This window comes from Zeugodacus cucurbitae, chromosome 2 (genome assembly GCF_028554725.1).
Source record: "Zeugodacus cucurbitae isolate PBARC_wt_2022May chromosome 2, idZeuCucr1.2, whole genome shotgun sequence".
Taxonomy (NCBI): Eukaryota; Metazoa; Arthropoda; class Insecta; order Diptera; family Tephritidae; genus Zeugodacus; species Zeugodacus cucurbitae.
Genome location: NC_071667.1, coordinates 25,221,267 through 25,247,052, shown reverse-complemented (window position 1 = coordinate 25,247,052; position 25,786 = coordinate 25,221,267). Strand labels below are relative to the sequence as shown.

General features: G+C 33.2%; 1 protein-coding gene across 7 annotated transcripts; it reads right to left on the bottom strand.

Annotated features, from left to right (window-relative positions):
* Positions 1–304: 304 nt before the first annotated feature.
* Positions 305–24,658, bottom strand: Tret1_2 (facilitated trehalose transporter Tret1). 7 transcript variants are annotated; one of them, XM_029040902.2, is made up of 9 exons: positions 16,027–16,238; positions 12,389–12,875; positions 8,515–8,660; positions 7,997–8,107; positions 2,768–2,853; positions 2,594–2,710; positions 2,032–2,526; positions 928–1,971; positions 305–871 (listed from the first exon to the last, which is right to left on the bottom strand). In XM_029040902.2, the coding sequence occupies exons 2-9, from the start codon at positions 12,505–12,507 to the stop codon at positions 632–634; spliced, it is 2,358 nt and encodes a 785-aa protein (XP_028896735.1). In that variant the 5' UTR covers positions 12,508–12,875; positions 16,027–16,238; the 3' UTR covers positions 305–631. The 7 variants fall into 7 exon arrangements, with proteins under 7 accessions (XP_028896735.1, XP_054081266.1, XP_011184082.1 ...); XM_054225291.1 differs by having other exon boundaries at positions 8,543–8,660; XM_011185780.3 differs by having other exon boundaries at positions 16,036–16,238.
* Positions 24,659–25,786: the final 1,128 nt, after the last annotated feature.

Here is a 25,786-nt window from a genome sequence, read left to right as displayed (position 1 = left end):
AAATAATAACCTATTATATTTTATATAAATAAAATTAAAATTTCGAAATGAGGTAGTGTGATTCTGCCTGTGCGATTATGGTTGGTATTTATAATTGCTTCCGTCTCCGTTTTAATATTTCATTCACCACATTACAAACGACAGTTGTGCTCTCAAATATACAGAATACTACATCACAGTACCAAGTACGCCTCGGTGGTGTGTTAAAAGATGAAAATTAATTTAAACAAAAAAAGGTTTTCTACTGTATATACTGAGCCATACATCACCGTTTATATTATTATCTTTGCAGTTTTATTCAGTAAAACCTCTCTAGCTTAGGTGTTTGCACACACTTAAATTTGAGTGACTCACCCAGAAGTGTTTTTACATATTTTTTATGTTTATTACATATTTTTTCAAAACTTTTCTCAGATTAAAGGCTTGTGTATTCATGCACATTTTTATATACATAAGTATTTATATACAACATACTCATTATCGTATCTACAAAATTACATATTTTTACAAATAATAATACTTTTTTAAATCCATAAAATAATGCATTTGAAAAATTAGAAGTTTATAGCTCATACATACATATGTACAAATTTAATTCTACTATATAATATACATAACAATGTTCCGTCTGTTATAAGTGTGTTGTATTGTTCTCTTCAAATGCAAGATTGGTCTCGCCTGCTACATGCAAACGTTGCGGCACAAAATCGCTTTGTTGAAGTTGAATTATCTTCGCTTCAGTTTGTGCGCTTATAGGGATTTGTAAATTCTGCAGATTATCCAACTGTATAGCTGTGTTATTCAAATTTAGCCGGCATGATTTCTTCAACAAATTAGTTTTGGATTTTTTGGAGAAATGCGCCTCAATTTCCTGAAAACCAAAAAATTAAATTAAAAGAGAAATGTTTGTAAAATAACTTGTCTTACATGTAAAGTGCGTCCCTCGGTTTCGGGTAATGTAAAATATAAAAGCAATGCGCCCAACAAAGCAACAGCCGAATACAACCAGAATGTGCCCGGCAATGTAAATGCAGACAGCATTTGTAGAAAGAGTTTATTTGCCAAAAATCCAAAAATATAACCCAAACCACTGACAAGACCAGAAGCAGTGCTACGCACCGGAGCCGGAAACACCTCTCCAATAAGTATCCAAGGTATCATGCGTATGCCAAGATGTGCGAAAAAGGCACTACCCAATAATAAAATTAGTGGCAGCCATACCAAATTGTTGGTTGCCTGTGTGGGTAGTGGTAACAACACTTGCCTAGTTATGTCCGCTGTAGATGGAGCCTTCGTCACCGGCTCGTCAACAACAATTGACACCAAAGTCGTCGTGATTTCTTCCTTTAAATTCGTGGACACTGTTGTGGTGTCTGCATCCTCCTCCGAGTCGAAAATATTTAAAAATGAAGTAATATTATCGCTGCTATTATTCGAGTCTGGATATGCCAAGTCGGGTAATTGTACAAAAGTCAAAGGATCTTCATAATCATTTAGGGTAAGCTCTTGCTCTTCCCGTTTAGTGCGATTCAAAAGTTGCAAGGCCTCCTCACTACCATTGATGGCGACCAGTGTTGTGGCCTCTATGCTGACATCTTCTAGGATTGCATATACCGTTGTTGTATCTAACAATTTGTCATTCATCAAACTATGCGGCTGCAAAACTGACGGCTCGTCTTCAAAAATTTTACTAATATTTGCTTGCGTTATTAAATTCTCTCTTGGCACTATATTGGAAGCATTTATGACTACATTGTTCACCGCAAACCCGGGTACAACCTTGACATAATGGGCATAGGTAGCGGTACCAAACATACAAAGGCCAACACCAATGGTAGATACCAAAACCAATGGACGCTTGCCCGTGAAGTGGATGAGAAAGACACATAAAACTGTTGCGATTAGCTCGGCAACCCCCAGCAATATCGTAGCATGATATTTGTTAATAGGCGCTTTTAGTGTGTGGAAAATCTGCAATACCGAGCGAATCAATACGTTTGGATATTTAATATTTAACATTGATTATATTACCTGTACGGCGTACGTTTGAAGTGGCGTTTTACCGGAAAAATGTCCGGTGAAGAAGGTAAAGGTGACTAATATAAACGGTGCAAGAAAGGAACGTTTGCGAAACATTCGAAAACGACTGGTCCACTTTGACGGTTTTTGACCGTGATTTTCGACTGCTTCCTCTAAAGCTGGCTGTGTGATCAATTCCTCGTAGAGACGATTGAACTCAGCTTCGATTTTATATTCGGGTACCCAACCGCGTAGCCATTGCAATGATTTCACAGCCTCCCGAAAACGATGCTCACGTATCAACCAAGTGGGGCTTTCGGGCACAAAACATAGTGCAATTATACAAATAACCGGAAATGCTGAACTCAAAGCAGCTATTGTACGCCAATCCAACAGAGAGCCCATAATGAATTGTATGAAGACGCCGGTAATGACGCATGTCGAACCGAGCGCCGATAGTATGCCACGATATTTGGGTTCGGTGATTTCGGCAACATAAGTTAATACCTGTATACATTGTATATAAAATAGGACAATAATATAAATGTATATATGTGCGTAAACATTGAATTACCGGTGCTTCCATAAGACCGCCCCCCAAACCGCTCAAGCAAAGCGCCGCATACAGATGCTCGGTGCGCGTCGAAAAGTGAAAGAGCAGCCATGAAGCCAAAATCGGCAAATTAACCAGCTACAATTGTGCGAAACGATTAGTTGGCAATGTAAAATAGTCAAAACTGTTATTTACCTGCATGGCGCGCCGCTTTCCAATCGGTTGAGAGAGCACACCCGAAAAAAGGCAACCCAAAGGCACGCATATTAAATTTATTGAACCTGAAAAAAATTGATATGCTTTCAAATTAACTGTATAAAAAGTTATTATATTTCGTATAATTATTGCACATTTTCATACATATTATACAATAACATACATGCCACATATTTAAAACCCTTGTTATTCAAAACAAATATTGAATATTATTGTTTGCAAAAACGCATGCCAAAGCATTATAATGGTTCAATTACCAAATAATTACACATTCGTATTTGAAGCAGTTTTAATAGACCAATATCGGTTTACTTTTGTATCGACAATTAGTTACAGTTATTAATCGCACTTTTAATGATTTTAGAATAATATACGCGTATATATATTTTTTTTATAAAATTAAATGAAAAAATAGAACGTTGTAAATACATATCAATTGTAAATCCCAATAACACAACTGAAGGTAAATCAAAAATATTTGTTTTGCAGAATACGGTAAAAAAAAATATAAAAAAAATCTAAACTGTTTCGCCTAAAGAAGCTGAAAATTTTTTTCTTGAAGTGATAAAACTGACTATAATGATTTTGTATTTTCCAATATGAGAGATATTTAAGTCAATACTAAAAATAAACAAAGCGAATATAGCGATTTCTTCTTGTTCGTCTGATATAAAGGTGAACATCTCGAATAATAAGAGGCTAATCACCCTTAGCATAACGTAGCAATTTTCTCAGACATCTTCATTTTTTACATACGCCTAAAATGTCCGAACTTAGAGTTTCCATACTTGATCTTTTGTTGCTAGAAATTTTCCCGAATCCAAACTGTGAATATTACAAATTGCTCCAGAATCATAGTGTTGTCATAGACTGAAGAGAAGTATGTATTCAATTATTTACCAACTAAATTCAAGTCGAATTATTTAGAAAAATACTAATTTTGTTCTAGTCCAATGAATACCATAGCATATCATGAACTATATATGTAATATGGACTAATCAATTTGATGTTAAAGATTTAAATACATAACAAACAAGTAAAGAAAGGCTAAGTTCGAGTGCAACCGAACATTTTATACTCTCGCAATTTATTGATATAGTTTTATTAAGATAACCCGCAATTTGACCCACATATTCGGCATAAAGTCAACTAGAATAACGAACATCGTCATATATAGTATACTAGCAGACCCGACCACACGTTTTCGTGGCTAAGGTATACATTAAATTAAGTTGGTCCAATCTTGGCTTCGGCGACGATATTGATTACTCGAGGTTGATTTATGTTACGCAGCATGATGACAACTCACACTACTTTTAATTGCAAAGTGAGTGGTCATAGTACAGGCAATTTTAAATAGTTTGGGATAATTGACTACGTCATCCTGGTTTGTAGCTGTGTCAACTCTCTTGAACCGAAATTCTAAATTGTCGCATTAAGATCATCGATATCTTTTTTTTTACCACCAATAGGTCATTCAATCAGTCATTTATGGTTATCATATTGAGGTTTCATGTCAGCAAAACTTCTCTTTCGAGTCAATGAAGTTACAGAAATCTGTTGGAAATGCTATTAATCCATCGAGGTGTCAACTGCCAACTACTTCTACAATCGCAATTTGATATTGTTGCAAAAACACTCATATGTTAGTTAATAATTGGCGATTCTTTATGTGTCGCCACAAATTAAATGATTTTAGGCATGCAATTAGCCCGTCAGTAACAGTTGATCCAGGAATAATTGTAAGAGTCTGGCGTAAATCACTTACTAACAGAATCCTGGCTCCACCAAAAACGTTCATCGACAATCAAGATCTTTTAAAGTCCTGTGCAGTACCTCCAGCGACTTCTTGAATATTTGGAAAAACTTCGTCATAGCGCTATTTTTGGCGATTTTGCCGACTGGTGTTTCGTTCATTTGCAATTTAGGAGTAATTTCAAGGCCGAATGTGCCGTATGTTTGCCTACTAACAGGTGCCAAGTTGCCCCTATTCCCGTTAACCTTGAAAATGGTGAAAATGAGTGAAATTGGTTCTGAAATTACATCAGCCCTAATATACTATATATGATGATTTTCTATTGGACTTTATGTCGAATATATAGGTAAAATTTTGTGTTATCTTAATAAAATTACATCAATAAATTGCGAGAGTATAAAATATTCGGTTGGACCCGAACTTAGCATTTCCTTATTTGTTACAAATTGTTTTGGGCAAACGATACAACCTTATACAATTGAACAATAACAAAAATATTTTAACAAAGCAACAATAACAAACTTCAAAATATTATTTTTTTGTTTTCTCTTTTTATATTTTTCTTGTCAACTCGAATAAAATTCTCTTATTATTATCTTCCTCGCAATTTTTTCATATTTACTCACTTTCTAATATTTTTCTGGCCTTCCACGAATATTTCAAGACTAAAATTAGCCAGATCGGTTTGGCCGTTCTCGTTTTTTTGCGGCACAAACGAACAGCAATTCATTTTTATATTATATTATTATAAAGCGACAATTTTTTTTAATTCCGCACAGGACCATTCAGTAGGGAATCGACCGCGCGAGTGATCTTAACCCCCCTCCCGTACCTCCGTGCCTGATTGACGCCTACAACTCTACAACGCATAGTTAGCCGCCCAAAAATTTCAAAATTTTTAACTCGTGATATCTTTTGAATGGAATGTCATAAATCTAAATAAATCATTTATTTCGATAAGGATTAATACTAAGGTATAAATAAAGAGCCTTTTCAAGTAGTGGTATTTTAATTAATTTCTTTATATAAAATCGCTTATTGTGACAAAACTATAATAGTTAGAGGTATGATGTCGCGACGTTAATGATAAGTTCTACAAAATTGTAGTACATCACTTTGTTATATCTTCAATCGTTTTCGCTGCATTCGCGATTAAAGTAAGTTTTTTGGTATTTTTTTACATTATCGGAGTTATGGTAAGGAACCCTATTTTTTTTAAACTAAATATAGCCTATGTCACTCAGGGATAGTATAGCTTTCCAACGGTGAAAGAATTTTTCAAATCGGTTCAGTAGTTTCTGAGCCTATTCGAGACAAACAAACAAAAAAACAAACATTTCCTCATTATAATATTAGTATACATGAGGGCCGAGGTAATTCCTGAACCAATTCCACTCATTTTCATCACCAAGGCTATACGCTCACTTAATTTTGCTAAAATATCTCACATATTAACCGATATATGCGGTATAAAGCCCACCGGAAGTTTGATCCGGTCCATTGAAAAGTTATAGTCCGATTTCGACAATTTTTCCACAAGTGATGCCACACCTCAAATACAGTATTTGTGTAAAGTTTTATTGAGCTATTTGCATTGGTTTTTAATGTATATATTATAAAGTGAACGAATCAGATGGAATTCAAAATTGAGTTTGAATAGACGTGGTTGTTTTTTTTTTTAATCTCAGTGCAGCTTCTTTCTGACATTTCTTCTCTAAAATTTAATGTTTCTGACGTTATTAGCTCTTTTCAATCATAAAACTACACGTCAGGTTGAAAAAAGAAATAAAAAGGTTAAATCCATGATTTATTCCCATCTTCCAACTAACAACCTTTTGTCATACAATTAAAGGTCATTTTAATTTGACATTTTTATTCACTTAAACCGTTAGTAATAACTGAATTTGATTGGCTGGTTAGCCGGCTGCTTAGTTTTGCTACGAGTTATTTGGTTGACACTTGACCTTGAATACAAACGTTTGTGGTGCACCTTGTTGTGATTATTTAAAAGAAGAAAGAACAATGGCAACTGAGAACCAATCATCTGATGATGAGATTAACATTCCAAAAAAGAAGAAAAGAGGGGTACGTAATTTTCACCTTTATAAAAAGAAAATACAAAAATCAAAGCGTCTATTGGGTCAATCGTACACAATTACAAGCACAAGTACAAGTTCCAAATTCATTGACGGATTTGTAAAGTCATCTTTTTTGCTCCGAAAATCAAGAACTACTCCTAAAATACCTGACGAAAAAGCATACCGGTCCAAACTACCCATAAACGAAAAAAAGATGAATGATGTGCGAAAAATCATACCATATATTCCTGAAGAGTATAAGACGTTTTATGATTTGATTTTGACTTGGCCCACAACCACATTGGATGGTGCTGATATACATGAGGATTAATACATTATCTTTTCTATGTTATTAATATAATAAAAGCTAATATTCTTTAATATTTGTGTCTTTATTTTCATAGATTGGAAAAAGGGAATAATTCCAAGAATTTCAAACTACTATAACTTTTGTTTTTCTTTACATAAAATATTTTTTACAGCATATTATCGGCAACAATGTTTACTACATTTCATTTTAAGATATCATGGGTATTTGATCTATACGTTGAGAGCAAATCAGTTTTTTTCTAATTATCTCAGTTCGAACTTTTTGTAATTATTCCCTTCTTCCAATTGGTGGTTCAATTTAAAACATAACCTTTGTATGTGAGATGGGCTTGGTTATTATCCGATTTAAACTATTATTATGGTATGTGGTGGAAAGTTTGGTCTATGTAGCTTTAAGTGTTTGCGAGATATACACAAAAAGCCTATTTGGGGCAGGGCCACGTCCACTTCGACAAAAAACTTATATCCAAATATGCCTTTTATTAGGGCGATCCTTACTTTTATAACTTTATTTATGGCTTAGTTATTACACTTTATGTGTTTTCGGTTTTCGTCATTTTGTGGACGTGGCAGTGGCCCAGTCGACCATTTTTAATCAATCGGTCACAAGGAACATGTGCGTCAAGATATCTAATTATTTACTCAAGTTATGCATTGCATGGACGGACGGACAGACATCCCGATTTCAACAGGTCTCGTCATCCTGATCATTCTGATATATAAATATAACCCTATATTTAACTCGTTACTCACAAACAACCGTTATATAAACAAACTTTTAATACTCTCTTACAAACTTTGTTGAGAGAGTAATAAAATTATTATTATTATTTCACTACAAGGAAATGTTAAGTAACTCAAAACTGTATACTTTTGATATTTTTGACCAAAAATCTGGAACTGACAGCTACTGGACACAGAAAAATGTTCCTTCATTACTGACATATAAAAAAAGGAATAATAAAGGACTATCGTTATCATAGAGTATAAGGAAGATTTGATGATATATAAGTTTAATATTTACTTCAATTTGTGATACTTACTAAACCAAGATATCTCATCTCTATTTAATACTATATCACTGGGTTCACGTCCATCACCTCCCTGTATGGCTGGTATCACAATGGTGGGAAAGCCAAGCGTCATGCCATACACTGTTGAAAAAAGTCATTACTCTTAATATATGTACATATTTGATAGTTTTATATAGTCATATAAAAATTAAAATGCCTATGTATAAAATATACTTGGATTTCTGAACATCCATCTGATTTCTGTATTAAAAAAAAATATATATCCATATTACTAGATAAATACAACTATTAAAAAATTTCAACTTAATATCACATTTCTGAAGCTTTCACACACAATAATATTAACTGAAAATTTACTTTTTCACCAGGAAATGTTATTGCTGTTTTAAACTGAAAAACTTTGACAAGATATGTTTCTTTTAATTTTTTATTACTATTCAAATTTTCGAACCCACCAACATTAGTTAAAATCGCCTTTAAATATAAAAAAATATTTGTTTATGTAATTTACATTGCTTGCTATTTACCAAAAAGTAATATATTCTTAGCGCTTACAGCTAAAAATTGTGGTAAGGCGCTACGAAAAGTACTGATTTCGCACGGTTCACCCCCAATGCCTGAGGATAGATTCCTGTTGCCATTTTGTGTGAAGTATGGCTGGTTATTAACAGTGCTGAAAATGAAAATTAAAGGAAAAAAATATTATACAAAAAATTAAAAATATAAAAATAAAAATGCTTAATACAAATATAAAAAAATTAAAAAAAAAACATAAAAAAATTGTACTTGTAAAAAAAAAACCAAAAATTTTACAATAAAATTAATCAAAAAATTAACCAATTAAATAGTTCATAATCTAAAATATACCTACATATGTATGTGAAGACGTACGTAAAGAAAATATTAATTTGAGAAACTTAATCAAATCATGAATTTTGTATATGTATTACAATTGTAAATATTTTGTAAAATGTAAACAAATAATTTATAACCTTCATATAAATAACGGTAGACATGAAAAAGTGTTTTGAATTATTAAATCAAACTAATTTACATAAATTATACAATTGGAATGAGACTATATTACTTTTACTAGTGTCAACTTTCAAATACGGGCATACTAATAAGTAAAGCCGCGCTTTAGTTGTTAAGCATTCCTTTATTACTGTTGTTGTAATTAAATGTGAAATAAAAACTCAGCTATGTGGATATTTTGTAATAATAATATATTGTGATCATCCAGGCGGAACCGGACACTAGATCGAAAAAATATGAGTGTTCGACACTATATGATATAAAAGAAAGAATACTAGAAGGTAACTTAATGAACTGTTAAACTTTCATAGTAATTCATTTGGTTTATCGGAAATCTGTATCTACTCGTATTAGTTAGAGAAACCTCTTTATATTACTAATAGAAAAATGAACTTAGATGATCTCTATCAGCATGGGCGCTGAAGTAACATTAAAGGCGGCGGATCGCTAAAAATACACAAGTCCAAAATTGTTTGAATAAACGAAGGGTATGCACTAGTGTAAATATAATTGCATCTCAACGATTAAGGGGAGTAATACTATACATTAATATGCATATACACTCCTCGTCACTCGTTAGACGCACTCGTTCTTACAATAGTATACAGCTTAGAACTTTTATTTTGGATTCAATTAAATAAAAGTTGATATGCAAAAACCATGGTTATTCAATTATATTTAAGGAATAATATTCAAAAAATTTAAAAAATTTACGAAATTGTGTTTTTCAAACATTTTCCTAGATCAGTTGAAAATAAGGTCATATTTTTTTTAATTTTTGGAAGAAAAATAGCTTATTTTAAACTTTTATTTTTAATGAGTGTCAATATTAGATTTATTAGGATAAATTGAAAAATATTTTCAGTAATATGTACTGCTTCCTTTGTTTGTAATAACTTCATATATTGAATGATATAGAAAATCTATGTAATTTAGCGAATCATCACTTCAAACAAGTGTAATTGCTACAATTAATAGTTCTTTATCTTTGCATTGCTTTCCTCCTTTATAAAATTTACATGAAGGCCAACTCCAAACGTTTTCAAATATGTTAAGATCCGGAGAATATGGTGTCCAAGTCAAGAAATTACCATTTTGATTCGAAATAAATGACTTCACTAGTCGAGTGTTATGAATCGGGGCATTATTTTGTTGCAAAATCCATGGAATAGATCTACAAAGATCATTTAATAATAGAATAGCTGACTGTAATGTTGTTTTGAAACGTTCACCGTTCATTCTCTGATCAATGATCAAATGAAATCAATTGTTCTATAAAACGTGATGGCATCCCGTACCATTACCCACTTATGATGACGGCGTAAACATATTTCTTCTTTGCGTAAATCATGAAAATAGTATTGAAAGTCATCGTCTCCCTCTAAATTAAAACGTTTTTCATAAGTAAGTGAATACCGATCATTGAGCCGAGTGGCAAAATGAACACCCCAAGGCATGTACTCATCCGCAAATTGAAGCCGTTTTTCTTTGCGTATGACATTCAGAAGTGGATTTTTCATCATTTCTGGACGCCAAAGATGTTTTGCATTTCTGATTATATGCGAAACGGTTTAAAAATTAGTGTTTATTCAGCTAATTCCCCGATCTTAAATGCCGACTTAGTAGAATTGTTACCAATTTTGACAATTTTATGTTCTAATCGTGTTGTTTTTCGCGGTAAAAAGTTTTTTTTTTCATATTCCTCTGGATCTTTTTAACATCTATCAACAGTTCTGGAACGGCACTTTATTTGTTTGACAATATTTAGTAGTTCCAATAGTCGTTATAAGTGAAAGAAGTCTATTTTTGAGGGTTTAGGCTCAAAACATTTGCTGTTCCTATATTTTTTTTTCAAATATTGCTAAAAAACTATTGATTCTTTAATATTAAGTTAAGTGCGTCTAATTCAATGACCAACTGAAAACGCATGTGGATTCATCGAAGTTTCTAAAGTTTTCGAATGCACAGTTATGCTTCGACAAGTCAAGCAATTATGAGCAGTTTTTTATCGAACATCCTTTGAACTTTCATAAGAAAATGATTTGTTCAACTTAAACATTCCTGGTAGTAAATATAAAGGGTTCTCTGAGGAAAAAATGGGTGCGTCTAACCTATGACCAGCAGTGTATTTCTATTCACCTAATTTGATGACTGTGGGGTTTACACCGTGGAAGTTTCTGTAATAATTTTCATTTTTTCTAGCACATAATAATTAACTTTATAGAAACACATGTAATAGTTTAGTTTAATTGTTTTTACTCAGTTGTGAATGGAACGCATAACACAAAATCAATTTCCCTATTAATAATAATACAACACCAATGCAACGAAATTTATTTTTTTCCAGACATTTAGTTGATAATCTGGTGAATTATTCGGGGAATGTGGGAGTTGATGTTTAACAATTAGACAAGAATTTAGTACATGTAATTAAGGAATAGTTTGACGTTTAAGCAATAATGAAGTGCTTGAAACAACTAATCGGTTGTTTGTGACACCTACAACTAAAAGAGTTATTAAATACATATGTACCAGAGTCAAAGCAAAAAAGTATCTTACAGCTGTTTTTATTACTACCACAATAACAACAGCGACCATATTCAAACTGAGATCCCTAAATCAATAACTTATTATTTTTCAAGACCTCCAAAATTGATATAAACCTTCAAGCCGTTCGGAACACAAGCTAACAAAACGTTATCATGACTTTCGGGTGTAGGCATCCAGAAAGGACCTAAAGACTCTTAATTCGGTACCATTCCTTAAAATTATTTTAGTTAAAATAAAAAGCCAACTTATCCGAATTTTCACTTACACACACCTTAGTAGTATTTCTCTACAACAATAAAAATTAAAAACCAACTCAAAACTTGAATCGTCAAAAGACTATAACTTTATCGGAATTCCTTCAGTAGAATTTTGAGGAATGTTTTATTCCAATGCAACAACAATAACAGTCACTAAGAGAACGTGATTATATGAAAATGATAACCAAGATTGCTTTGAAAATGCATTATATACATATATTTTATTTACAAAATAATGCGGAATGAGTACAGAAAATAGATTGTTCGAATTGTTCGAATATTTTTTTTATTTTATTATTTTTATATATCGAAAAACCTCTTCTCATAATGTAAATGAAAAATCTTATAATTTATGTTATTTACAGATTTTGGAAAGTCCAATTAAAATCACGGCATATCGTCTTCAATGAATTATACATTTAGAACTACTGGCTCGAAAAGATCAATTGATATCGTTGACAGACATAAAACCTGTCACAGTGGGAATTAAATACTTATGTATATATGTATGTATGTGTGTACTGAGCAATTGTATACGTTTTCTTTAAATGGAATTTACCCGTTTTTAACTTCCGTTGTTTTGTCCATTGCCGTCATAGTATTTGTATTGGAACTAGTGGAATGCACGTTTTTCTCTATATATTTAGCATATTCGTCTTTTATTGTAAGTATGTGCATAGAAACGCTAACATGTCTATATGTATTTACACATGTATGTATATATATTACATTGTTGCTTTTACACAGTGTCACTAACACAATGTTTTTATTGTTCAAAAATTATGTATCACAGTTTTTTCGCGATTAATTTCACTGATTAGCGGTATTTTTTTGTTTTTTCTTTTTTGCAATGCGCTTTATTGTTTATGTTTCACCTTCGTGTATTCACTGTTTACATTCATATGTAATATGTATATTTGGTGGGAGTGTTTTGATTATTATTATTGGGAATTTGTGCATAAAACATGCAAATTTAATTGCCTTTAGCAAAGAGGCGCCCAATTATCGTAATGGATGTATAAAAGTTGCGGTCGTTACTGGTCACACTGAAGTCGAATAATGTACATAATAAAAAATCATTAATTACAAAACTGCATTCAAGTGAAGAGGAAAAGATGTCACGTTTTTTTCTTGTTGTTTTTTTAATTTTAAATAAATGTTTCTACATATTTGCTGCCATAAAGTTAAGCACAACTTTTGTCTTTTGTCTTTGGTTTTTGGTTTTTGTTTTTTGTTTGACGGCGCTCACCTACAGCGCATATAGTAAATTAACTTACAACTTAACATAGCATGGCTATATGTATGTCTATAGGTACATTTGTTTGTATGTTTTATGAATATAATAAAGTCACGGACGACATAAAAATTAGACAACGTGCACGAGCGCATCACAATTTTTCTGTAATATGATAACTTTGCAACCGCTTTAATAGCTATTATGTATGTATGTAAACAAATATGAATATGTATGTGTTTGTAGGTTGGTATAAAAAGGGTTCAAGTTGAATAAGATGACCGCGGTACGAGAAAAATCTCAATTAGCATTACTAATGTGCTTGAAAGCAACGTAAACAGGCTTAAAATATACTATAACAAAAAAAAAATAAATGAAACCAAAATAAAAACACATCAGCAGGAAAACATAGCGAAACGCTTTATGAAAGGCGCGCATTTATTTTCAATACCATTTATGTATTATTTTTTAATAATATTACTAATATTACTTAATTCTTTTTGCTTCTGTGTGTGAGGGAGCGCGTCTCCAGTGAGTTGAAAGAACTACTGCATTTTAGCACGAGTTTGTAAGAAAACTTGCTTAACTTTGAAATGTGGTTAACGGAAGCAAAAACAAAAATTTGAAAAAAAATTAAAAACACAAAATGTTGAGTGATGCGAAAAGGTTTCTTCACTCAAAAACAAGTTTCATTAATTTCGAGGTGTTGTGTTTTTTAATTGCTCACAATAAGCTAGCAGCAGCTTATTGCTTGCTTATTTACATTTTTTTACAGAAGAGAAGCATTTATAACCGTTGTTAGATTTATTATCTTGCAGTTTTGCCCAAGAAATAATTTACATTATATAGCAAAGTCGTTTTAATCTTTAACCTTCTTCGCTGCAATCACGAACTAGACGGACTAGTTATGAAACGCGCACAAATTATGATTAACATTATATAAAACTAATATTGAACACCAATTTAAGTTTTCTTGCAAGATTTTCCGTAATTAAAGCAATATAAAAAGGTATTTTTAATCACTTTTAATAACCAATGCATTGGTTATGCATTTTGTGATATTACTTTCGAATTTCGAACTAAAATGAAAAAAAAACAATAAATTTTTTTCACTGCACGAATTTTTTTTTGGGGTATTTATATGTAAAACTAACATTAAACATTATTACTATGTTTCCTCAACAGTTATTTTACGCTATTTATTATATCTAATGCATTTATAATGCATTAAGTGATATTACTCATACGCAGTGTAGTTGATTTCTACATTGTATATACAACTATTTTATTAATATTTTTTAAATATTTTTCCTTTTTAAACATATAATTAGACCACAGTTGTATTAATTTATTATTATTTTTTCTTTAATACATAATATATATATTAGGTCTACAACTTTGCTTCCGCCGTTTTCCAATATATGTCTCTAGGCTCACTGGTCGATTAAATCGATTTTTATATCGATCTTGGACATTTGTATCAACATTAACCCAACAAAATATTTGTAGAGATCTGTTTTCATCCCAAACTTATTCTCAACTGAAAATGTCACTTTTTGAGCCGAATTTTCGACATTTGCGGGAATGTCTCTAGGGTCGAGCACTGGTCGATTAAATCGATTAAATCGTTTTATATCGATATTGGACATTTGTGTCAACATTAACCCAACAAAATATTTGTAGAGATCTGTTTGTACCCCAAACTCTCTTCTCAACTGAAAATGTCACTTTTTGAGCAGAATTTTCGACATTTGCGGGAATGTCTCTAGGGTCAAGCACTGGTCGATTAAATCGATTAAATCATTTTATATCGATCTTGGACATTTGTGCCAACATTAGCCCAACAAAATATTTGTAGAGATCTGTTTTCATCCCAAATTTATTCTCAACTGAAAATGTTACTTTTTGAGGCGAATTTTCGACATTTGCGGGAAATTTTGCTTTCCTCTTTCAATTCCCAGAAAAGTGCGGCTGAGGCTCATCGACATTTGTAACCGTTTTTATACAAGCCTTAGCTTGAATTTACAAAAAAAAAACGGTGGAAGCAAAGTTGTAAATTGCACTGAATTAAAAAAAAATAATAATAACAACAAAATAAATTTGATTTAAAAAATATTTAATTTCACTTTTATTACTCTTGTATCTTCGTACATTTTAAAGATCATATAACTGTCTATTTATGCAAAAATTTTATAATAATTTGCCATTCTATTATATATCATGATTACTATGAGCACTAAAAGGTTACAGTTTATTACACTTGTTTGTATGTATTTGCATATATTTTCATATATAAATGCTTATTTTATTGTCCACAACGTTTTCAAATATTGACTTAGCATAATTACCATAATTTTCAAGGTAACACTTGCGGAAGACAAGAGTTGGCGATAAGTGAAAAAATATTATTATATATAATAAATTAATATTTATTTATTTATTCACTTATTTTTTATAAGAATACTATTATTTTTACTTTTGACACTTCAACACTCTTAAATTTTTTTCAACTGTTCATTGGCGATAAGCATCTAAATGGTTGAATGATTTCACACGGCTATTTGCAGTTTAAGTAAAAATATACATATATTTTTTCTTATTTCTTGTTATTCTTTTCTATTCATATTTTTAGCATATTCAAAATTTTATTGAAACGCTATTATTTATAATTTTTTGTATTAAATTATGATAATTTAGTTTCAATATCGTGGCACCAAAGCACAAATTAATTAATTTACCGAAACAAAACAAGTGTATTTGTGAGCAACAAAATTATTTATGTAAATTAACGCGTCTAATTTTATGCGCCACCAAACTAATTAAAAAGTTTTTGACAAATTGTGTTTTTATCACAGTGTCTTTTTTTATTAATTCATAGCGAAATAAAAATAAATTTAGCGCATAAATATATGTCACACTCAATAAATAATTAGTGCATAAATTGGCAGAAGTAAATAAACAACATTTTTTACAATTCTTGCTTTCTAAAAAATATTTCAGTTTTTTTATTTTCTTGAATTTTGTTTTTATTTTGCACTGTTCGCTGTATTTTGCTGCACGAACCGGAAAACTCGCTTAACAATTTTCAATTTTAATTTCAACTGTTATAAGGTACCGCTACGTCGCTTTTCATGTTAGCGCCTCCACGTTCTGAACAACACTAATTCGAGTTTTGAAGTTCCGCAATACACATGACAGAGCTCGCTTTCATTGCAGCGTCTCGTTTCACATATATGTATGTAAGTATGTACATTTGTAAATTTGTATTGTGTGTGCAATATTGGTACATATTTAATGTTGTTGTCAACTTTTAGGCCCGGCCTATTGTTGGTTTTTTAATTGCAGCCAGGCATTTGAAAACTTTACTTCGATATCGTTACTAGTTTGTTACTATTTTACAGGCAGATAAATGGATATATGTATATATATAAAGTAATAAAATTTAAAAATATTTTGATCTTGCTGGAGTAAAACAACTGACCGAAAACAAATCATTGAAATCCACACTAAATTGGTTATAATTGAGAAAAAATATATATTATTGACATAAAATATTATTTGAAATTCAAAAGGAAGTAATAAAGGATAATAATAATAATATGATAACCTCAGATGTTCAGGGAGAGCTGTGGTTCACGCAGGATGTTGTGCGTGAGAATGTTGGATATCCAACAAAAAATTATATGAACGAATATTGTTTTTTTAATTAACTTTATTTTTTACAAGTTCTTCGCACTAATAGAAAAAAAAGATCCCTCACTCAAAAATCGAGAGAGCTAATTCCAAAAGATCAGTCAAACATGTTTATAGTTGCTCACGCTACGAATCTGTCAGTAAACTCAGCAAATTTTACCTCTTCTGTTTTTCGTAAACCTTCTTGTTTTGTATACTTTGGAAGCCTATTATCTTCACATACATTATTGTTTAATACACTGATCAAAACATAAGTTGTAACGAATTTTCATAAATTTACACTGCAGCACATTGGGGTATTGCATTCACCATTCACCGCCTAGTTGTCACGCACTCAACTCACTCACCTTTGACTAGCGCCTATGTCAGCGACATACTAATACATATATAATATTTATTTGCCCACTGCTCTCTTCAGGTTTTCGATGGCTTTTATGCAAAGCATTTTATTCGGCTTTGGCAGCGAAGCTTTTATTTATTGCTAGATATTGCTCTAAGCCATGCTTAAGCATGCGCACATGACGCTAGTTGCCTCACTGCGAATCTTTCAGCTCTTGCGCGTTTTGGTAGAAAGCCATTGTGTTGGTAATGAACGAAAAACAAATCAAGCAGTCAGTGTAAATAAAAAAAATACACAGAAGCGAAACGCAACAAATCAAAATAAATAAATTATTCGGGTTTTTACTACTACCAATAAACATATATATGTACATATGTATTAAAGTTTATGGCATTACTAAGTTGGATGCTTTTAATTGCACTCAATATATGCTGCTGCATTACTAAATACTTAAGTAGGTATGTGTGTATGTGAGTTTAAGTTGGTTTTCATTGCCACTTTATAATCGGCTTTTTAACTACTTGGCATCTCATTTTCACCATTTCTAAGTACACATCACTGCTTTTATTTGCTGTGATCCGCGGAATTTCGGTTTTGATTGTTGTTTATAAATTTTAAAACATCCGCTCCGCACAATCATTTCAACACTTTTCACACTCGAATGCGAAATTTTGTTAAACTAATTGTCTGGGAATTGCAAAAGTGCATACATATGTATTCATATGTATGACTACGCAATCACAGGCATTTACGTTATTTACATGCGCTGAGGTGTATATTTGCATGCCGGTAATTGCTACGACGCTTAGAATGGAACGCATCAGGAACTTCAGCAGTGAAGGAAGTTTGCAACTACTGATAGTAACCGGTTTCTTTGTCACAAGCACCGCTATGTGCAACACTAGCACAACGCATATTAAAACTTACAAATCCATGTACATATGTATGCATGTATTTGTTTACTTGGCATCAGGAGACGGTTGTGCAAACTCATGCCGTTGATTTCATTACGAATTTCAAGTATCATAAATTATTAGAATATGCAAAAGTAATCCACTCAAACACGGCTTCAGATATTGTAAATCATTCTGTACTTTTTATTTTTCTTTTTCGAAACACATTTACACTTGAACAAATACAATAATGAGACACTAGCAAGTACAGAAGTACCATACATATGTACATATGTCGTTTTGTGCTATGCGCATTCAAGTCCATTTTGTGATTCTCCAATTCACATTTAATTGCCATGGGTTCGGCTGGTATTTTCACTTTATTTAAAGGCTTTTGAAATAGTTTAATTAATTTTCCGTACATTTTTGCCCGCTGCACCACTGCAACATTTAACGTTTGCATTCTATTCCCATATCCGGTTGTCTACTTTTTGCATACTGCTTTTATATACAAAGAATTTATTTTTATTTTTTTGAGTTTTATTTTGAAATAATCTGTTGTACCCAAACAATATTGGCGTCAATAAGCTTGTAGGACATATGAGGTTAATGCTGGCACTTATGTTGAGTATACTCATAGAATACACATACTCATACTCACATTGATACATACTGCACGCATACCCGTTAAGTATATTGCGTATCTCTTAAAGAAGTAATCGCTTTGATTTGTTTTACAAGCGATTTATTAAAATAATCAGCAAAATCTCGTTGAAATGTTGATATTGATCTTGCAGCTCAGGGCTACTGGCGCTGACATTCAAATTGTGCCTGTATGTCAATGTTCTTGATGTGGTACTCCAAATGCCAGTGTCAGGTAAATACTACGCATTATTTATTGTTGTAGGTGGTTCAAAGCAAAAGCATATATACATGTATATGTATAGGCTTCAAAACCATTTGTTTAAATATTTATTATTTGTTGTTTTTATGACGTAAAAATTTATCGAAAGCCTCATTTAATCAATAAAGAAGAAATATATCAAAATTATTGACACAAAATTATATATTACCAGTATGTATTTTATTTTAATAAAATTATGATGTTTCTATAAGGGACTCCACTGGAACTACACTTATTTGTTTCCATGTTAGGCCTACGTATACAATTCGCTGCTTTCGGACAATTGATACGTGAGATATATGTAGCAAATTTTAACATTACGAAAAATAAGGAATACAAAGAGTTTTATGTGTTAATAGGTTATATATGTTGAGGTGCGGGAAAATGTGGAAATGTTTTGATTTTCTGTAAGGGTATGTAGCCATATGTTTATTTAATACTTGGTATACGTCTTGCGTTTTCATTGGGGAGATTTTTTTATGTGGTGGGTCCCAAGCCCTACGCACAACCGCAGAAGCGGGCTTCGCCTTCTCACTTTAGCTCGCCTCCAAACGGATGTCTGTTAGCTACCCAGAGGATACTTGGTCTAAAACCGGAAGTCGTGAGCTGCTTGAGTCATATGCAAAAGAATCGTTCCTGGCCACTCCCAAGTGAATGGCAATCAGAAACTTTCCTCATTTGCGTGAACTTCTACATATGACCCCATCCCCCAAGTAAAGTCCTCTCTCGACGAACCAAAATCAAACTCTATAAGTCGCTCATTATTCCCGTCCTGATGTATGGCGCTGAAGCGTGGACGATGACAATATCCGATGAGGCGACGCTGGGAGTTTTCGAGAGAAAGGTTTTGAGGAAGATTTATGGTCCTCTAAACATTGGCAACGGCGAATACCGCAGACGATGGAACGATGAGCTGTACGATTTATACGACGACATTGACATTGTTCAGCGAATAAAAAGACAGCGGCTACGCTGGCTAGGTCATGTTGTACGGATGGAAGAAAACACTCCAGCTCTGAAAGTATTCGATGCAGTACCCGCTGGAGGAAGCCGCGGTAGAGGACGACCTCCACTCCGGTGGAAAGACCAAGTGCAAAGTGACCTGGCTTCACTTGGTGTTTCCAGTTGGCGCCAAAAAGCAAAAAGGAGGAATGAGTGGCGCGCTCTGGTGGATTCGGCTATAATCGCTTAAAGCGGTTCCTACGCCAAATATATATATATATATATATACGTCTTGCGTAGTACGAGGGCTGTTATATATATTTCTGGCCTAGGCAACATTAAGTGTTGCCAGGTGCAATCTGACATTTCCTTTGGAAAGTTTGACATTTTTTAGCATAACATCACTCAGAACGTTTTGTCATTTAATCGTGAATTGTTTTATTTACAGGGAATTAAAAAATTCATCTCGGCCAAAAAATGGAATTAACTCGTGAACATTTTCGTGCGATAATTTTTCACAACTTTCGACGTGGATTATCGCGAGAAGAGTGCTATGGCTATCAAGCACCATCCCATAGCACTGTGAAAAACTGGTACAACGAATTCAATCGTGGCCGACGCTCGCTCAAAGACGAATTCCGTGCAGGTCGTCCAAAAACAGCCGTTGTGCCAGAAAACATCGATGCCGTACGTGAACTGACCGTCATGTAACATACATTCAGATAGAGGCATGCCTATGCATTTCTCCCACCAGCATACATTCGATATTGCATGAACACCTGGCCGTAAAAAAGGTTTGTTCTCGTTGGATCCCGCACAATTTGAAAATCGCTCAAAAAAAGGCTAAAAAAAAGTGCTTTGGATCCCGCACAATTTGACAATCGCTCAAAAAAAGGCTCAAAAAAAGTGTTTTGAAAATTGGTTTCAGCGCATGCAAAAGTATATAAATCTTGATGGAGAATAATTTGTGAAACAATAAAACCATTTTCGTTGATAAATATTCCTATTTTCATTATTAGGCCAGAAATATGTATATATAGCAGCCCTCGTACCATGTCTAATCTGTAAAATCAGCTCAAGAACATAATGAATACTAAAATTGTCAAATTGCGTTTTTTAAGGCTTGCCGTGACTATGAATGAATGAAATCGTTCAAGGATACGGCAAATAAATTATGAACAATTTGAAAAAAAAAAAATAAAATCGGTTGAAAAGTCTTCCGACAACGACCTTATCAGTGGCTTTAGACGTCTGGAAAATCAACAACTGACCAAATATTCACCATGCGCCAAATCTTGGAGAAGACCCGTGAAAAGAGGATCGACACACAACATCTCTTTGTCGATTTTAAAGCTGCTTTCAACGGCACGAAAAGGAGTTGCCTTTATACCGCGATGTCTGAATTTGGTATCCCCGCAAAACTAATACGGCTGGATATGGTAGCGAAGCGAATGGGTATGGTGGTGAACGAGGACAAGACGAAATATCTCCTGTCATCAAACAAACTGTTAGCGCAATCGTGTCTTGGCACGATTGACAGTCATAACATAGAAGTTGTAGATAATTTCGTTTATCTGGGAACCAGCATTAACAGCAATAACAATATCAGCCTGGAAATCCAACGCAGAATCACTCTTGCCAATAGGTGCTACTTTGGACTGAGTAGGCAATTGAAAAGTAAAGTCCTCTCTCGACGAGCAAAAAACAAACTCTACAAGTCCTTCATCATTCCCGTCCTACTTTATGGTGCAGAAGCTTGGACGATCAACATCCGATGAGGCGACACTAGGAGATTTCGAGAGAAAGGTTTTGCGGAAGATTTATGGTCCCTTAAACATTGGCAACGCAGACGATGGAACGATGAGATGTACAATTTATACGACGACATTGACATATGTAGTACAGCGAATAAAAAGACTACGGCTACGCTGGCTGGGTCATGTTGTTCGAATGAACGAAAATGCTCCAGCTCGATGCAGTACCCGCCGGAGGAAGCCGAGGAAGAGGGAGACCTCCACTCCGATGGAAGGACCAGGTGGAGAAGGACCTGTCTTCACTAGGTGTTACCAATTGGCCCCAAACTTTCAAAAAGAAGAAATGCGTGGCGCGCTGTTGTGGACTCGGCTATAATCGCGTAAACGGTGTCAACGCCAGTCAAGAAGAAGATGTCACACTAGAAACATAATAACGGATATCTCCACTGTTTTGTTCCGATATCTTCACTGGTTAATTTATTAATTAATTTATTGCTAGGTGAACGAATCAGACGGGTTTCAAAATTGTGGTATAAAGAAAGTAGGCGAAGTTGTGAACCGATTCCTCTCACTTTCAAACTATGCTATTGGGATGGTAAGGAATAGAACCGAATTTCGTTGAAATAGCTTGAGTAGTTTCTGAGATATTGTTTTTGACCCAAAATGTGGTGCTAAGCCCATATATTTTTACAAGATGCGCACGGAATATTTTTTAATGGCATTCCTGAAAATGGAAAAATCATCAACAATAATTATTATATAGCGTTATTGTAATGTTTGGAAGTCAAAATCGCGTTACAACAACTTCATTCGAATATCAAGAGATCTCTATTTCATAAAGAAAATTAAAACAAAAACTAAGCGACGGAGATGAACTCAAAATTACTTTACTTAGGCTTTGACGACGCTTTCCTGTTTGAGGTGCAGGTGAAATACTATTCTAATAAATATTGAAGTATTTTCCTTAGTATTTTTTTATAACAGTTTTCCTTACATATTCACTTAAGTTTGTGTTGGTGTAACAAATTAATTGCCGATCCGAAATTTTATGATACTCAGATTTTTATTACAGAGTTGTTTAATGTATGGGAAACTACTTAATCGATTACATGCATACCGGATACACACATACATGCATATGTATGAGAGACTTTTTGCGATTTATAGCAGCATTTACATATATATGTATGTACTTTTACTTTGTAGCTTTTATAGTTCTATAAACTAGAGCTCTTGGTATTCGACTAATCGATTAACCGAATAGGGCATTATTCGAATAATAATATTCGCACTATTCGGATAGTCGTCAGTCATCGATTATTCGATTAACCGCTCACGTCCGACTATTCGGTTAACAGTTCGTTGTCGACTATTCGAATAGTGTAAGTTCATTAAATTTCTATTTTTATTGAAAAATGTGAAACACAAGAAAAATGCGCACAATTGACATTTTCACAAGTAAAAACAAACAAAAATCAAAGGCTGCCTGGATTTCAAACAATTTTCATTTATTCGAATAGTGACAGTTTAACTATTCGAATAACCGCAGTAGGACGACTATTCGAATAGTCGTAAAAATATCGTTAAAATTAATCGGTTTTCAGGTTAATCGAATAATTTTAAGAGCCCTGCTATAAACATTCGATTAAAATTACAAAGTGGCGTGTGTGTATGTCGATACTTTAAACTTTTATTTAAACGCCTTGCAATGAGCGTAACATTTTCTTAAAAATGTATGATGTTTTTGTAAATCTTTTCTAAAATATGATTTCCTTTTATGTTTTTTATTCAGAATTCATATTTTGGCTGGCTTCAGTAATATATTATACACCCTAATGTATGGTCATACGTGAATGCAACCGAAGGCCGTTCTTGCTTCGAATGCAATAAAAGGCGAAAGTTCTATATACCTTATAATTCAAATTACATAGACGAATATTCTTAGAAGAATACAAAATATAATTTTTCACTATTGGCAAATGTAAATCATTGAAAATATATTTATTTGAATATTGGAAATGGATGGAAACAATAAGAGGACACCGAATATCACCGCAAGCGTGTGGGGGCTGCACTGCTTAAGTCTCCCATTTTCAGTACTTAAGCATAACTTAAATATGAACTGTAAAACGCAATATTTCTGTTTTTAATCTTAAGCACATCCTAAGCAAGGGCTGTAAAACCGGGCATTAGAATCGTGTTTCCCAAATGTAGAAATTGACGGCGCATTTATAATACTTGTCTCTTATGATCACTAGCTGTAGTGGTGATGTTGAAAGTGTTTTCTCTAAATTTGCCCATATTAAATCCAGAAAAGTTTATTTGCAAAAGTTTTTTTTATTTAATAATCTTAACTTGGGATCCTATAGCAAACCAGCCGCTTAACAATATTTGCCACAGGCCCCGCGAAGGCTTAATCCGGCACTGATCCCGTTGAATTTATAACATTACATTCACTATACTCGTACATTAAAAAATGTTTGTTCACAATATTTTTGTCAATATGCGAAAGTGTCACTTTCTCGGTATGTGAAACTCCGCCTATTCTCAAAAATTTTTGAGCGATCTTCACAAAATTCATCAGCAATCTCTGTGCCTGACTCTTTCACATTTAATACCTAATAAAGCTTGGCACTTCAATTATCCACACTCACATTGACTTTTACTACATATATTTATTTTCAATTCCGCAGTTACATTTTGTCGACATTCCATAAAATTGTGTTTATATTTCAAATCAAAGACTATATTCTGGCATTAATTATTTTGACGAATATTACTATTTATTTTAATTTTTATGTACACACACATAAAGACGCATTTTGAACCCATCACAAGTAGTGTTATTCACAAGACTCAGTTTTCGGATAATGCATTCTCGCATTATTGAAAAAACTTACATTGACGGAATGTGACGACTTAAGTTTCGTCTTAACCTAGGCTCTGCCATTGCAAACTGGTTTCCCGTTTTTAACAGTCACTTTCATAAGGCACTTCTAAAACTTCTATGTCACCACCATTGAAACGTCCAAACCTTTTTCGTAATATAAGCATACTGAATAACAAAAAATTCAGTTAACCGATTTGGCTTTTAAGTTTAAGTGGCTTTTAAATTGAACCATACTTCATACTTTTCCCTTATACAATTCTATGTATAAGCCAGTGAGTATATGCGCATCTTTAAACACTTTTTATTTGTTTGTTATATTTATGTATGTAGACATGTGTATTATATGCGTAACAAATATAGGCGCTCCATCAAAAGTGCCTGGTTGCCAGTTTATAATGCCGTCATCGGATGCTATGATTTTAAATTAGTTTAAACACGTTAATTAGCTATGTCAACAAACAACACTTGAACAACACTTTGCCCACCTTTTACACTTTTGCAAGCATTTACTCCATCTCTATACAAAAATTAACGAAAATAATTTAAAGGTTTATGCAGAGAAATTCGATGTTAATATTTCTTTTTTCGCAAAAATAGAAGGGTAAATTTTTATTTGTGTTGCATTCGCTCTATATCATGATCGATTTTTATAACACAATCAGGAATAATTATATTTCTTTTGAAATGTGAAATATTGGTGTTCGGATGTTCCCTCTTAGCTGCCTCCTTAGTCGCCACTACATCAGGTCGGTGTCGGTTTCTTCTCGTGTCCGTTTCCATTGAAGTTTCGTTGCCTTTTGAGGAGTTTCCGTTTCCGTTGTTTGTTGTTTTGGTTTTATACATCTTATATTCGTTGTTGTTGTTGATATAGCAATTAAACACTGGTTGAAACAGTAAACCCAAATCTAGTTGTCAACGAGGTCATCTGACTGAAGACCCAAGAAACGAACAGTTTCGGGTTGGACCGTAGGGAGAGGGCTGTTAGATGCGCCATGCAAAGATGTGGTTAATATCGTATGGGGACTCGTACATTCGGCATATCGGGATCTTTTCTGGATAAGTAGAAGTTTAATCTGCTACAATACCCAGAACGAAGTTGGCCAAGGGTCACTGTCGTTCACTGAGAGGGATTCAAGGAAGATGTTAATAGCTCCACTGGAAATGACTTGTATGGCACGTCGGAAACTGTCTGCGTTCAAAGTGTTGTAAGTTCTCACTTCGCGCTGACATCGAGTCCAAACTGTGGCCTGATAAATTCTTTAGTTGTGTATGCACTGAAAGAACCCATTCGAATTCCACTTCTGTCT